The 16,200-nt window shown below is 39.6% G+C and overlaps 2 protein-coding genes across 2 annotated transcripts; both read left to right on the top strand.

The window, feature by feature from the left end:
• The first annotated feature begins 1,219 nt into the window (after positions 1–1,219).
• Positions 1,220–2,303, top strand: LOC132041952 (uncharacterized). The gene is made up of 3 exons (XM_059432623.1): positions 1,220–1,292; positions 1,731–1,865; positions 1,940–2,303. The coding sequence occupies exons 1-3, from the start codon at positions 1,257–1,259 to the stop codon at positions 2,108–2,110; spliced, it is 342 nt and encodes a 113-aa protein (XP_059288606.1). The 5' UTR covers positions 1,220–1,256; the 3' UTR covers positions 2,111–2,303.
• Positions 2,304–3,235: 932 nt separating this feature from the next.
• Positions 3,236–3,858, top strand: LOC132041953 (uncharacterized). Its single transcript, XM_059432624.1, has 2 exons — positions 3,236–3,470; positions 3,544–3,858. Exons 1-2 carry the CDS (start codon positions 3,379–3,381, stop codon positions 3,767–3,769), a joined length of 318 nt encoding a protein of 105 aa, XP_059288607.1. The 5' UTR covers positions 3,236–3,378; the 3' UTR covers positions 3,770–3,858.
• Positions 3,859–16,200: the final 12,342 nt, after the last annotated feature.

Genomic DNA, 16,200 nt, shown 5'->3' with positions numbered 1-16,200 from the left:
CTGGCATGTTCAATGATGACGAGTCAGAGGTAATTTTCACTCATTATTTAAATGCACAAATACAAGGATTATACAGTTATTTTTATATACTATCTGACAAATATATAAGTGTACTTCAGTTATATGTATTTAAAACATGTATGTTCAAGTTCTGTTAAATACATGGAGTTTGAACAAATTGATTAATCACGTATTTGAACATATGTTTAAATCTTTTTTGACTGCATTTGTGCACTTTGAACCAAACAGTGAACTGTCAATCAAATTCACAGTCATTCAAATTCAGATATCCACATGTATTTGAACATACTTATGTATTTGAACATATATAATGTATATGAAATTCTCCATTAAATCAAATACATGAAAATAAATTCACATCTATTTAGTATTTTGTATCTGACATATTTAAGTATGATCCTTTTCCAGGACCGTCTTACTTATAAGAACATTGTACCGACCATCAACGAGATTGAGGAACTTGGATTACATCCATATCTCTCCAGTAAGTCTACATCAACACTTCAACAACAGGTTGAGGATGACTATGATGACTTTAGTTCCACACCACCCCATATGGTTGCGGCTAACCAACCTCAAAATAAAGGTGTATCACAATCTCCACCTCACAAGAAGCCAAGACAGATGCCAATGGTACCATCGCCAGCGAAGAAGACAACATCTCCAATTACACGTTCTGGTAATCATCCGAGTGGTGGACGATTGACCAAATGTCCTAGTTTCACATCAACTCGGTATGCTTCAACAAGGGAACAATTAGCTCCAATACCCCCCCCCCCCCCCTGCTGTTCCTGTTGACGTCCCATCTACCAGCAAATCTGATGATATCTCTGGTCTGGGGGAAGAACTTAATGAGTTTAAGAAGAATGTAAGTCTTATTTTTTGTTCTTTATCTTATTTATGTATGTAATATATTATTGTTTAATAAGGAATGCAGTTTTATGATTTTCTTATTTGAAATTTTAGGTTTTCGCCGAATTCAAGGATCTTCACAAAGTCATTAATGAAAACTTTGCAAAGGTTTTTAAATATATGAAAGTGAATCAAACTTCAAAAAAGGTATTAAAAAGTTATACATATACAATTATTTGAAATTTTGAAATACAATGGATACATGAAAGTTAACAAAAATACTGTTTCGCTAGGGTGCTGACAACGCCGCTCCGATTCATGTACATTTTTCTTACGTACATCAGCCAGCCGACGACTACATTCACCAGGATGCTGGATTACAAATGCAAACGGACACGGGTCATGCAGCGTCAACAGAGGTATTTGTTGGTGAATTCACTGTATTGAACCGTACTTGTATTTTCTGATTCCTATATTTAGTTGTGTTTTTAGACTTTTTTGGTGTTTTTGAATGTATTTTTTCCCCTCAAATTATTTGGTTGTAGATCAGAGTTAATATTTGATGTATTTGACAATAATTCAGTTTATTGGTTCAAGTATTTATTGACATTTTTGAATTCAGTATCCATGTATTTGATTGTACTTTTCAAATACAAATACAGTTTGCTGGGTCATGTGTTTATTGGTATCTTGAATTCTGCTTTCATGTATATGGATGTACTTTGAAAATACTTATATTTATTGATTCATGTATTTCCATGACTTTGTTTATAGGCATATTTGTATTATAATCTATTTATGTAACTGATTTAATGTATTTGACTTCTTTATTTGTTTAATTTCTCTATTTTTTCAAGGGAGTTGGTATGCAACAGTTTGATGTGCCTGATATTGGAATGCTTCATGGCAACGGGAGTGGGGAAACATTAAAGGCATCTACTGAAGAGATTCAAGAAAGTGGTGATAATTCTGGAGAACAAAAGGAATCAACGGTACAATAAATCAAATACATCTAATTTTTTCAAAATCTATATTTGTATTTAATGTATTTCCATTTCATGAATAGGAATACATAGTTCAGTTTCCTAAAGACGCCAACTCTGACAAATCGCCAGTCGTATCAGCGAACTCCACCGACATAGCAGAGGTCCTAGCTGATATTTCTCACACAGGCTTCTCTTCGGGCCCCTCTCATGATAAGAGTGTTGTACAGCATGAAGATCGTTCTGTTTTTTGAGATATCGCACAAAGTTGGTGAGAATATGATACCTTTATCTCAGTTTCTCTTGCCCGACGAGCTGCTTCCAAGCCAAACTCCCGAAAGACGAATAGTTTTGCATCCATCAGTGGCCCGGAATAGGCGTCCTAGTAAATATCAAGTTTCCCCTTTCATGGAGGATTACGACTCTACTTCAGGAAATTATTTATAAACAAGCGTTAATGTATTTAATATTGTGTATTCCAAAGTATATTTTTTGATCATATGTATTTGTATATTTCAGGTGGTTCACAATTCATCACTGTCTGCATTTTTTAAAAAAAGCATCTATTCGCGGAAGATCCCATCACCGGCCCAGTCGACGTAGAGCTCTTTGATAAATACGTGGAGTGGATTCGTAAGGGACTGTATGTCAGGCATGAAAACAAGTATGTTTTTCACCTATTAAATATTTGTAGATATCATTTATATATTTTAATCAACTAACTGTACGTATTTTGCATACTCCTTTTGTAGAAAGAACAACGAAGATCATTACAGAAAGAAGATGGCAGCTTTTGAGAATGATGCAGATTATACCTATAATTTTTGCATCACAGTAGTTGAAAACAAAAACTGGTTCTACTAGTTATTAATGAGTGGCCAGCAGTGGAATGATGAGGTTCAATAAATATATAGATACGTAAAATACACTTTTCCAATTTTTAGATTATGTTTGATGTTCTTACTATTTGTGTGTTTCGATTTTTAGCACATTGACGTGATTTTCTACTACTTGCCAAAAAAGGGCAAGCATGACACAAGGAGCACTTTCAAATACACCATAGTTGACTGTCTCTTCATGCAAAAGGTTGATCAAACGTATCTTGTGTACAACAACCCGGAAACTGCAGCCAATGTAGCTAACGAAGAAGACGACATATGTCAATATGTTAAGGGTCACAAGTTGCATGCAAATGTCCCGTGGCATTCAATTGACAATATTTTTATGCCTGTCAACATCAAAGGGATAATCATTGGATTTTGGTTGTACTCTCATTCAATGACAGGTATTTTATGTATCTGTATTCTCTAAGTTTAAGTTTTTTCAGATTCAACTGTTTAATGAATTATGTATTTATGTATTTTCTTTTCATTATGACAGGCGACTTTATGTGTACAACTCATACCGAGGCAGTGCAGGCCACAATGCAATTGTTAAAAGGGAAATACAAAAGCTTGCTGCCCTCCTGCCACATTATCTACACATCAGTGGATTCTACACCCAAAAAATTGGCATCAATTGGATGAATCACCCAGCATATATGGACATGTCACAGAATGAGAACATTCAAGTGGAGTATGTAGAAAATTTGTCGCAACAAGACCCTACCAGCATGTACGTATTTTTATTGTATTGCAATTTTTCATATACGTTATTCATTCTAATAATTCTATCATATATCTTGCAGGGATTGCGGTGTGTATGTTGCAGCATTCGCTGAATATCTAAGCTCTGGTGAAGGTATTCCAGCACAAATCGATGCAAAGATGCTCCGCACTAGATACGGTGCACTCCTTTGGGACTACGTTGCACGGAAGATCGATGAACATGCTATGAGCGACATTGAGGCGCCACCAAAACCAGTTAGGCCAACAGTAGATTATGACAAAGTTGAAACAATTGATGTTACTTAGGAGTGATGTCGTAATATTTAATTTTAATTTCAGACTATGGCTATTTTTATAGCAAATATTTTAGATGTATTTAGTTTAAGAAAACAGATTATGACTGTCTTATCAATCTCCTAAAGTTTTAATTGGAACATTTAGCTTAGTCTAATTATCAATGTTGTGTGTTTTGTTTTTGAAATTTAGATGTACATGTATATTTGGCTATATTTTGAACGTGACACAGTCAGCTATATTCAAATACATCAAAAAGAACATGTATTTGGATGTACGTGTTGTTATCTCCTGAACAAGTGGGCCTGTATGTATTTAAATGTGCCATATTCATGAACATTCAAATATCTCAAATACAGTTTCAATTTAATAAGATGACACAGTCAGATACATTCAATTACATGTATTTGTTGTATGTTGGATTGAACAATAATAAACAAGTTTATGTATTGGGCCACAGTGAAATTTACTCAGAGTACACAGTGAAATTTACTCAAAGTACATTCAGATACATTTTGTAGTTACCTATTAAACTTTGTTTTTGAAGTTTTGAAATAAACCGAAGATTTTCTATTAAACATTGTTTTTGAAGTTTTGAAATACACCTTTTTATATTATTGACTATTATTTTTAAAGAACTGATCATCCTTTTTATATTCATCTGTGAACAAATTAAAAGATAACTGTATAATACAATTCTAAATGAAGATATCACACAAGTAGTATTCAAGCAGATTTCCCTTTTATTCAAATATTGCAAGCCAACAACGTATTTAGTCTAACAAATGTAAACGGCTACAAACAAAAAACAATTGCTTCCTTCTAGGAGCATTACTACAAGAACGTCTATTGTGTCTAGTCTGTCCACATGTACTGCAAGCATGTATTTTTTTCCCAAGAAACAATTCAACTAACAGCTTATCACGCTTTTTCTCCTAACAGGAGGTCTCTTGTATCTCGGTGGCAAAACCACATCCTCTGATATATATGTGGGAACCTTCCATTCACGCTCATCAGGGAGAGGATCCACGGCTACATCATATGTCTTCACCACGGGGTGCGGTTTGAACAATTCTTAACAGTAATCATCAGCCGTTAGATTTTTCTTTTTAATGACAGCCATGCATGTATGTGGGCATGGAATTTCAACTATTTGAAACATCCGACAACTGTAAGTTTTGCTGTCCAAGTTAACTATGAATGCCTTCCTATAGCATGTACTGTGTAAAAGTATTCGGTTGATGGTTCGACCTACAAAAGATCAGTCAAATACAAATAAAAACACATATTACTTATATTCAAATACATATAAGTTCATGTTTATAAGATAAAACCATTATAGTCATAAACATACCGCTAATTCTATTCATAGTTGACTAACTGTATTTGGTAAATCTAGTCATATGTACCAAATACATGTAAGAATTTGACACATACATTGTTATATCCCGCATTTTGTGCATTCGGGTAATTCAAGGCAATTGCGGGAGGTGGAGTGCAGGCCTACATCCCAACCTTGATTAGTACACAAGTTGGTTATAGGAGTTATGGAGGCGGAAATATCGAGGAAGGTTAGGGGCAAAATTGGAAATTTGGAAATGGTTTCATGAATTTCAAGAATTAGTCACAAAGTAATTGGGCTTGGAAAATTAAAAAAAAAAAAAAAAAAAAAAAAAAAAAAAAAAGGCCCAATTTAAAAGGGGGTGGCCGGCCATTGACCATGAGATGGCCCAAGCCCACATGGATTTAATCCATGTGATAAATAAAAGGCCACCAAGTCTTCATTTTATGAAGTTTCAAGAACAACCAAGAACACAAAAGTTGAAAGAAAAAGAAGGAGCACATTTGGCCAACACAAAAAAAAAAAAAAAAAAAAAAAAAAAAAAAAGAAGAGAAATTCTTGAAGCCTTAATCCTTGACCCAAAAATTATAATTTTCTAGTACTCTTACTCAGTTCAAGTCCTTGTTCAACGTGGTGCAATTATTTTAGCAAGAAAGTCACTTTGGTGGCAAGTGGAGATTTTGAAGAAAAGGTAAGAATTCTATCATTTTATGTTATGGAAGAAGTGTATGTGTTATAATGATTAGAATTGAATGGAAATCATGGAATGGTGATGTGTGTGGTGTGAGCCGTGTGGGTGTGTACAAGTGTAGGTGGCCGTGTGATGTTGCTATGGTGAAGGAAAGATGGATTAATTTTATTTAGCTTGTTAATTGTGTCGTTGTGACCTTTGTGATGTAAATAGAGGTTTAACGATTTAAGTTGACATTTAAATTGGTTGTAGGTTGCTATAGGAAAGTACGTGATTTTAATGTAGTTTTTCTTATGTAATTATGGGAACGGAGGCTCTAAAGTGTGAATGGTTGTTGTCGTTGACGAATTTGGAAGAAGACGATACAACTTTGTAGTTTTGTTGCATTGTAGAAGTTTCGGGTGGAATATGGAGTCGGTCGGATCGTTTGAATATTTTGTAGATTGTTTAAAATGCTTTTGAATTATGTTGCATGATCTTGGATTGATACTTGAATGTGTGATCAAATATGAATTGAATATAATTGAGACGCCGTTGAAGTTGTGGAAAGAAGTTGCTAATGCTAGTATGCGTTTTGAATCAGTCATGGATATTGTTAGAATAATTGTTGGTATTGTTGTTGATATTGTGGCCGAGTTAAATTCTTGGATTTGTTATTGTATTTTTGGCCGAGTTGGATTCTCGAGGATGGCGCATTTACAGGGGAGATGCTGCCCAAATTTCTGTAGACAAATATTGAGTTAAGATTGCATTCCTAAAAGGCCTATAGTAATGTTTGGTAACTATGACCATTTGTAGATTTTCGGAAATCGGGACTTGAGTTTGGACAAGCGAGGAAGACGAATAAGGTATGTAAAGCTTCACCTTTTGTTCTCTTGTCATGTCCTAGGCATAATAGGTTTTGATACGAGCCTCGGGAACGACTCTACTCCTAGGAATTCGAGCTTAGATTTGGCCCTTTTTCATTCAATGGAATTGAATTAGATACTTTATGTTTTGTTGGAAAAATAGCTTAAATATCTATAACTCTCACAAATGGAACCGAATTACCTTGATACCTTCATAGGTGGCTCCATAAAGCCTAATTTTCATAATTTTACGTACGCCACCTCGACTTGACCCGAGGTGGGCCCCGAGTTTTCGAGCTTTTTCCACGGTGACTTAATTGACTTATTTTGAGCGTTATGCAAGTACGACTTTTGACTAAGTTCTGATTATTAAAAAAGTGATCGTATTGACTATTCCATTGAGCTCTATGATATATTTTGCCATGTACAAACGATCCCAAAGGTTTTGTCTTTGACATAATTCGTCGTAACTCCGGAAGGTATGATCTATGGCTATTGTACGATTTCCTTTAAATGATCTATTGTACGGATGGTTCTTTTGAGTCTTGGCAAACATTGTATGTTTTATATTGCATATGGTTTTCGCACTACTCTGCTCGTGCAAGCTTAATATGTCTTTCACCGAGTCCCGAGCCGGGTATGTATTCGTGCACAGACGTTTGAGTATGATATTTCACCGAGTCCCTCATTAGAGGGCCGGGTACGGCATATATATGATATTTCACCGAGTCCCTCATTAGAGGGCCGGGTACGGCATATATATGATATTTCACCGAGTCCCTCATTAGAGGGCCGGGTACGGCATGTATGTGATATTTCACCGAGTCCCGAAAGGGCCGGGTACGACCGAGTCCCTCATATAGGGCCGGGTACGGTATGCATATGACATTTCACCGAGTCCCTCACTAGAGGGCCGGGTACGGTATATATGTATATATATGATTATGTGATGGCGGGGTATGATGACTATATGATTTCACTCACCGAGTCCCTCATTAGAGGGCCGGGTACGGTATGCGTATATGATGACATTATGATATGACACGGACATACATGATATATGTTTTAAAGGCAAGTGTTCCGATTTTCTGTCTTCCGATTTTTCTGATTACTATGCTTGTTCTGCAAACCCCAGTTCAGTTATGATTTTGTTTATTGTATTCCGTGCTTTACACACTCAGTACATATTCCGTACTGACCCCCTTTCTTCGGGGGCTGCGTTTCATGCCCGCAGGTACAGACGACTATTTCGGTGAGCCGCCAGTTTAGGACCTCTACTCTGCTGTTGGAGTGCTCCCTTGTCCAGGAGCCCACGTTTTGGTACAGACTTTTCTGCTATGTATATATATATGTTTATCCAGGGGTACGGCGGGGCCCTGTCCCGCCATATGATTCTGTTATTACTCTTAGAGGCCTGTAGACATGTACGTGGGTTGTGGGTAGCACTGTACAGTTGAGTTCTGTATATTCTCAGGTTGTATATATGTGATGTGTGTATATATACGTGTGCGCAGCGTCGTGCCTTTCTGTACGTATGAGTTCTTATTATATATGTTGTGATCTGACTATAATTGGTAGGCGGGTACGGGAGCCCAGCTCGGGCACTAGTCACGGCCTACGGGGTTAGGTCGTGACAAAAGTGATATCAGAGCGGTTCGTTCTCGGAATGTCTACAGGCCGTGTCTAGTAGATTCCTGTTTATCGGTGTGTTGTGCACCACATCTATAAACTGGAGGCTACAGGACATTTAGGATACTACCCTTCTTTTTTATCTTAGATCGTGCGATAGAGCTGTGTTATCAGGATGATCCCCTTCTAACGAATTGTTATGTTTTCAGCGATGCCTCCGAGAAAGGCGACAGCTGCCCAGAAGGACAAATCCACAGCGACGGGAGAGACTAGCCGAGGCCGGATGACTACTAGGGCCCGTGCCCGGCCCCCGAGCGGAGATTGTACCCCCCCGTCGGTCGGTTCGCCACCCCGTCACCATCGAGTGGCATAGAGCGACGGCGGTGCCGGGACGAGGGCGGCCCCACCCCCAGCACACCGAGCCTCCAGCTCCCCGGTAGGGGCGGAGGATAGGGCCATGCGAGACGCGGTCCAGTTGTTGACTAGGATCGTGGTGGGGCAGGCTCGCAGGTACGGTTTAGGGGGTGATTATATAGACAGACGCGACAGTCAGAGGGCCCGCTACTTCTTGACCTGTAATCCGCCAGAGTTTTTCGGGTCAAAGCCGAGGAGGACCCCCGAGAGTTCATTAGAACGGATACGGCGTACGTTGCGATTGGTTAAGGCTTCGGAGGCCGAGTCGGTCGAGTTTGCGTCGTATCGGTTGTATGATGTAGGCCTAGCGGTACGAGTCCTGGGAGTTATCGAGGGGCGCGGATGCTCCTCCAGCGGTATGGGATGAGTTTGTGGAGGCCTTTCTTGGCCACTTTCTGCCGCCGGAGACGAGGCGAGCCCGAGTTCATAGATTTCTACATTTGAAGCAGAACGGCAGGAGCGTTCGGGAATATAGCCTCGAGTTTAATTCTCTGGCTAGATATGCGCCTACCATTGTGGCTAATATGGCGGACAGAGTACATCAGTATGTGATGGGATTGGATGAGTATTTGATTGATAGCTGTTCGGCGATGGCGGCCCAGCCAGGGGTGGATATCGCGCGGGTCCAGGCATATGCCCAGGGCATAGAGGACCGGCACAGGGGACGTCAGCCCGGCAGGGAGTATGATAGGGGCCAGCCCAAGAGGGCTAGATCAGCCGGTTATTCGGGGGAGTTCCGAGGCGGGCAGCCGCGACAGTACACTGGGTCTTCTTCTCAGCCCGCGCAGAGTGCACCCCCGCGGTTCCCGGATAGGAGATTTGACAGTACTGGGTATTCAGGAGTCGGACAGAGCTCCAGGGCTTCAGGTTCACAGACGCGTCGGAGTTCGGGTCAGTCGAGGCCACCTTTGCCTCGGTGTTCTCGCTGTGGTAGGCCTCATTTTGGGGAGTGCCGTTTTGCCACTGATGCTTGTTATTTTTGCGGCCGTCCAGGCCATATTATGCGGGAGTGCCCGTACAGAGGTGGTTCAGGTGGTGCAGCCCAGCCTACTGGGTCAGTCGCTGGTTCGTCTCCTTCAGTAGCCATGCGCCCTACGGGGCGGGATATGCCGGCATCAGCAGGCCGTGGTAGGGGCCGCGGCGGAGCTCCCAGTTCTGGCGGTCGTTCGAACCGCATGTATGCTTTGGCGAGTAGACAGGACCCAGAGGCGGCACTAGATGCAGCTACAGGTACATGAATCCTTACTAGAATTTATATTCTTATATGTGCGTATCTGTTGTATAATTGTTGCTTAATAGCGGTAGGCGGAATCCGAGGGTTGATGACCAAGTATTTATAAGAAACGGTGATTAAGGCGTGTTCATTGTCATTACGGACCTGGGAGTTGGGGATGGAAAATAGTAATATCCATGGGTGAATAGGTAAAATCGAGAGAGGGGCAAAATGGTAATTGTGTTACGAGGGCGTCCGGAAACCTGTCAAAACTTTATTTTACTCCAAATTACGTGACGAAGGTCCTGTGGTGAGTTGAACGTGATTATACTGGAGTTAGAGCATCGTATTTCATCGAAATTCCGAAGTTAAGCGTGCTAGAGTAAGGGAAATTCCAGGATGGGTGACCCCCTGGGAAGTTTCTGAAAGTCTTACAACTTCAGCCAAGAAGCAAATGGGGAGTTAGAGTGGTCTAAAGGGATTTAGAATATACTGAGTAGGCGGAAATCTTAGGAGGTCGCGTAGGCCGGAGTGGACTAGAACGGGTAAAGAAAAAGAAGGTGCATCACGGCACTAGAGTCAGGGTCAGTTTGAGTAGTGTTTGGGGGGACCTTTTGTGAGTAAGATGTTGGTAATTATATATGTGTACCGGAAAGCGTGTGATACTCTGTGCGTGACTATGTTGGCGGGTGAACGTATTCCGGCAACTAACGTGACGGTATACGGAAGGCATTAATCGGACGGAACAACGAGTCCAAGTGAAAAGAAAAATGAGTGGTACGAATGTCATAAGGCAATTTGATATCGTTTTGTCATAGGGTAGGTCTGGGAAGTATTGACATAAGGATGTTAGGAAGAGAAAGGTAGTAAGCAGATAAATAGTAAAGGGAAATCGGAATGTTGAAACAAAAGTACAGTCCGACCGAGAGTGAAAATGCAGGCGTGAGGCGAATATAATCAGGTAATAATATAAGTGCACCCCTTAAAGGGGGGGAAGCGGATACGGGAAATGCAAGTACCGGACAGAGGCAATCAATACCACCAAATATTGGATACGAATACTCGGGTTACAGATAGGATTCCTCGCCGAGACCAGTTGGCAAAAATTCAATGAGCCAAAAAAAAAAGGGATAGGAGCAATTGGGATGGTGTCGAGAATTAAATGTGGAGATCTTGAACGGTATGATTGTCACACCCCGACCTTACTAGGGTGTGATGGGCACCCGACCCTCCTCAGAGTCGAGCGAACCCTTAAACATTCGCGTTACTAAAACCTGTCATTTCGAAAAATTTTAAGAAACATGAAACTTTTCAAAATAGAGATCACTGTCTTTATACAGATTATGAAAACCTGCAGTCAATCACATAACTTTTACCATCTGACAATATCTGAAAATACACACCCTTTTAACATCTATAACCGATTCGCGTTCCTCGACACCCAATCCACGGACACAACGCTCGCAAAGTCTCTAGGATATACAATTACCATGACATAAGTACTTGACTCGGCAACACTCCGAACTGAAATGGAGCTCGCCAATCCCGCGGGAACAACTTCTAGCAAAGTCTTCTCTTCATCCGGGTGTACCTGCGTGGCATGAAACGCAATTTCCGAAGAAGGAGGGTCGATACGGAACAGGTGCGAGTATGTAAAGCGATAACAAATAATAACCATAGCTTAATTTAGAAGAGAGAGAAACCACAATCAAGCTCATTACATGCGGCCCTCGGAGGAAACATAAATATACACATGGGGTCTTAGAACAATCCTTAAGTAAATAATGCGAGTGAACACACGTTCTTCAAGCATACACGATATAAATACGAAATACACCAGTTCTAGAATGCACAATCTAAATATAGTATCACAACAGTCCCTTCGGACAGCCGCTTCCGGCCTAATAATAATAATAATAATAATAGTAATAATAATGACAACAACAATGATAATAATGATAATAATGATAATAATCCCCTTCGGGTGCGCCGGTCCCGACATACGTCTATCCTGGCCCCTTCGGGCATGCCGGTCCCGAAATAAAATGATGGCCCCTTCGGGCATGCCGGTCCAACATACGTCTATCCCGGCCCCTTCGGACATGCGGCCCCGACATAATATTCCTAGCCCCTTCGGCATGCCACTCGTGACATACGGCTACCCCCCCTTCGGGCATGCCACTCGTGACATAATACTAATCCTAGCCCCTTCGGGCGTAATAATAGTAGTGATAGTAATGTAAACATAAGTAGCAAACGAAATGAAATAGTAAAACCTCGCACTCCCTTCGGAGTGGTTTTAGAAAGTCTAAATATAATAAGATATCGCACTCCCTTCGGAGTGGTTTTGAAAAGTTTAAATAATAAAATCTCGCACCCCCTTCGGAGTGGTTTTGAAAAGTCAACTTTATATTTTCTTTAATACAAAACAAACTTCCTTAAAATCATTTATAAACCGCAAACACGTTTCAAGTAAATGCGGGTTAGCATAAAAAGGTTAACAACCGTATGCACATGCAAAGTGGTGAGAAATTAAATGCTTTTCAAGTATCGTTATGGACATCATTCATTATAAAACATCTACGACCATTTCCAAGCAATTCGAGACCGTTTATGGAAGTTAGGGACATTGTGGGCCCACCTTGGGCCAAGCCAAAGTGGCGTACACAAATTACGAACATTAGGCCTTGTGAAGTCGTCTACGAAAGTTTCAAGGCAATCCGGTTCCAATTGTGAAAGTTACAGATGTTTAGGCCATTTTTCCAACTACTTAGAGCATGTATAATTCAATTCTCTTTTGAATGAAAAAGGGCAACTTTAGATGCGGATTCCTAAGAGTAGAGTCATCCTCGGGGTTCGTATTCAAACCTATCACACCTAAGACATGCCAAAAGAAAGAAGGGTAAGGCTTTACATACCTTTTCCGTCTCTTACGCTTCTCCAAATCCAAGTTCAAAACTCTCCAAAATCTATAAATGGTCACATTTACCAAACATTGATTAGAGCCTTTAGAAATTCAATCTTGAATTAACATTTATCTACAAAAATTTTGGCAGCATTTCCCACTTCGTAAATGCGCCATCCCCGAGAATTTAACTCGGCCAAATCATTACCAACAATACCAACAAACATAATAACAACCTCAACAACCAATTCAAAAATATTTCAAGCAATTCGCATATTCAAATACTAACCCAAAACCATTCAATAATATTCAAGAACGCTCCAACAACCCGCACAACCTTTCAACAATACTCCATTCATATTCAATTCAACTCGCATGACATTCAAAATGACTCCATCGACATACTACTCCACCCGACAAATTAGCAATATCATTACTACAATCATAAGAACCATACCAATGTCATTCTAACTGTTTCCCATAATCCACAAACAACCACAACTTCACTTCTAATCATTCAATTCTCATATTCATTTTTTTTTTCATCATAGGATTCACAATACAACAACTAGAATATTGAATAGAATCAATTCATCATAACTTACCAAACAACCTACCATTCGGCCATACAACCTCATACATGTGTTCATGCATTTTCATCCACTTCTATACATTACAACCACAACCAAAATGCTAAATAAAATTGGTTCATCATCACCACACAATACCACACACACACACACGGCCACACACACACACACCATGCACGGCTACAACTTCAACTTCCATATTTTTTTTGAATTTCAACCACTTTCACATACTACAACATACGCAAGCACCCATAACATGAAAAAGAAGAGAAATTCTTACCTTTTCTTCAAATTTTTCACACGACTATGATTGTGAGCTTACAAAAATGAACGGTTTTCTTGCCTCAATAATTATACCATGTTGAAGAGGACACTTGAATTGGTATAAATACTTGAAGAACATAAATTTGCTCCACTTTTTTTGTTGCTGAATTTTTCTGGAAAGTTTTGGAACTTTTGGCTGAAAAAAAAATGAGATTTTTGTCCCTTAAAACGACTCGCCGAAGTCGATTTTCGTAGCTACGATCGTACCGTACCGTAGCCGTACCGCGGGAAAGCTGTTTCGCGTCGACGATTCGCCTTTGTAACGTCTATAATTCTCTACTCCGATGTCCTATCAATGAACGGTTTGTTGCATTACAAACTAGACTCGACGAACTTCATTTTAGGATTTTGAAACACCTTAAAACTCCACATATACTATGATGAGGTACATGTCAAACTCATGCTCTGAAAACGCGGGTATAACAATGATATTAGAAAGTGGAGGTTTACAGGAAAGAATACGACAAGAGAATGATAATGGGTAACGAGTAGTGACGTGTGAAAAGAAATACGACTGTGCTGGATTAAAGGCAGAGATACGGGCAATAAGGTTAGTCGCTAAAGATGCTACGTCTTAGGGACGGTAAGAGGAAAAAATAGGAATAGAAAAACCTTCAATAGTAGAAAATGAGCGTACTAGATGAGTGAATAACAACAGAAAGGAGAGGACTTGAGGAGCTGAAGATAAAAAGAAAAAGAAATATAATCAGTAGAGAAAACTGCATGTTATGGTGATAAAGGAAACCCCCGAGATCTTTATGCGGCTTTTTGAGACTAGTTAAACATTCGAGGACGAATGTTCTAAAGGGGGGAAGGATGTTATATCCCGCATTTTGTGCATTCGGGTAATTCAAGGCAATTGCGGGAGGTGGAGTGCAGGCCTACATCCCAACCTTGATTAGTACACAAGTTGGTTATAGGAGTTATGGAGGCGGAAATATCGAGGAAGGTTAGGGGCAAAATTGGAAATTTGGAAATGGTTTCATGAATTTCAAGAATTAGTCACAAAGTAATTGGGCTTGGAAAATTAAAAAAAAAAAAAAAAAAAAAAAAGGCCCAATTTAAAGAGGGGTGGCCGGCCATTGACCATGAGATGGCCCAAGCCCACATGGATTTAATCCATGTGATAAATAAAAGGCCACCAAGTCTTCATTTTATGAAGTTTCAAGAACAACCAAGAACACAAAAGTTGAAAGAAAAAGAAGGAGCACATTTGGCCAACACAAAAAAAAAAAAAAAAAAAAAAAAAGAAGAAGAAGAGAAATTCTTGAAGCCTTAATCCTTGACCCAAAAATTATAATTTTCTAGTACTCTTACTCAGTTCAAGTCCTTGTTCAACGTGGTGCAATTATTTTAGCAAGAAAGTCACTTTGGTGGCAAGTGGAGATTTTGAAGAAAAGGTAAGAATTCTATCCTTTTATGTTATGGAAGAAGTGTATGTGTTATAATGATTAGAATTGAATGGAAATCATGGAATGGTGATGTGTGTGGTGTGAGCCGTGTGGGTGTGTACAAGTGTAGGTGGCCGTGTGATGTTGCTATGGTGAAGGAAAGATGGATTAATTTTATTTAGCTTGTTAATTGTGTCGTTGTGACCTTTGTGATGTAAATAGAGGTTTAACGATTTAAGTTGGCATTTAAATTGGTTGTAGGTTGCTATAGGAAAGTATGTGATTTTAATGTAGTTTTTCTTATGTAATTATGGGAACGGAGGCTCTAAAGTGTGAATGGTTGTTGTCGTTGACGAATTTGGAAGAAGACGATACAACTTTGTAGTTTTGTTGCATTGTAGAAGTTTCGGGTGGAATATGGAGTCGGTAGGATCGTTTGAATATTTTGTAGATTGTTTAAAATGCTTTTGAATTATGTTGCATGATCTTGGATTGATACTTGAATGTGTGATCAAATATGAATTGAATATAATTGAGACGCCGTTGAAGTTGTGGAAAGAAGTTGCTAATGCTAGTATGCGTTTTGAATCGAGTCATGGATATTGTTAGAATAATTGTTGGTATTGTTGTTGATATTGTGGCCGAGTTAAATTCTTGGATTTGTTATTGTATTTTTGGCCGAGTTGGATTCTCGAGGATGGCGCATTTACAGGGGAGATGCTGCCCAAATTTCTGTAGACAAATATTGAGTTAAGATTGCATTCCTAAAAGGCCTATAGTAATGTTTGGTAACTATGACCATTTGTAGATTTTCGGAAATCGGGACTTGAGTTTGGACAAGCGAGGAAGACGAATAAGGTATGTAAAGCTTCACCTTTTGTTCTCTTGGCATGTCCTAGGCATAATAGGTTTTGATACGAGCCTCGGGAACGACTCTACTCCTAGGAATTCGAGCTTAGATTTGGCCCTTTTTCATTCAATGGAATTGAATTAGATACTTTATGTTTTGTTGGAAAAATAGCTTAAATATCTATAACTCTCACAAATGGAACCGAATTACCTTGAGACCTTCATAGGTGGCTCCATAAAGCCTAAT

This window comes from Lycium ferocissimum, unplaced genomic scaffold (genome assembly GCF_029784015.1).
Source record: "Lycium ferocissimum isolate CSIRO_LF1 unplaced genomic scaffold, AGI_CSIRO_Lferr_CH_V1 ctg12515, whole genome shotgun sequence".
Lineage (NCBI taxonomy): Eukaryota > Viridiplantae > Streptophyta > Magnoliopsida > Solanales > Solanaceae > Lycium > Lycium ferocissimum.
The sequence above is the reverse complement of the archived record's forward strand: the minus strand, read 5'-3'. Positions and strand labels throughout refer to the sequence as shown.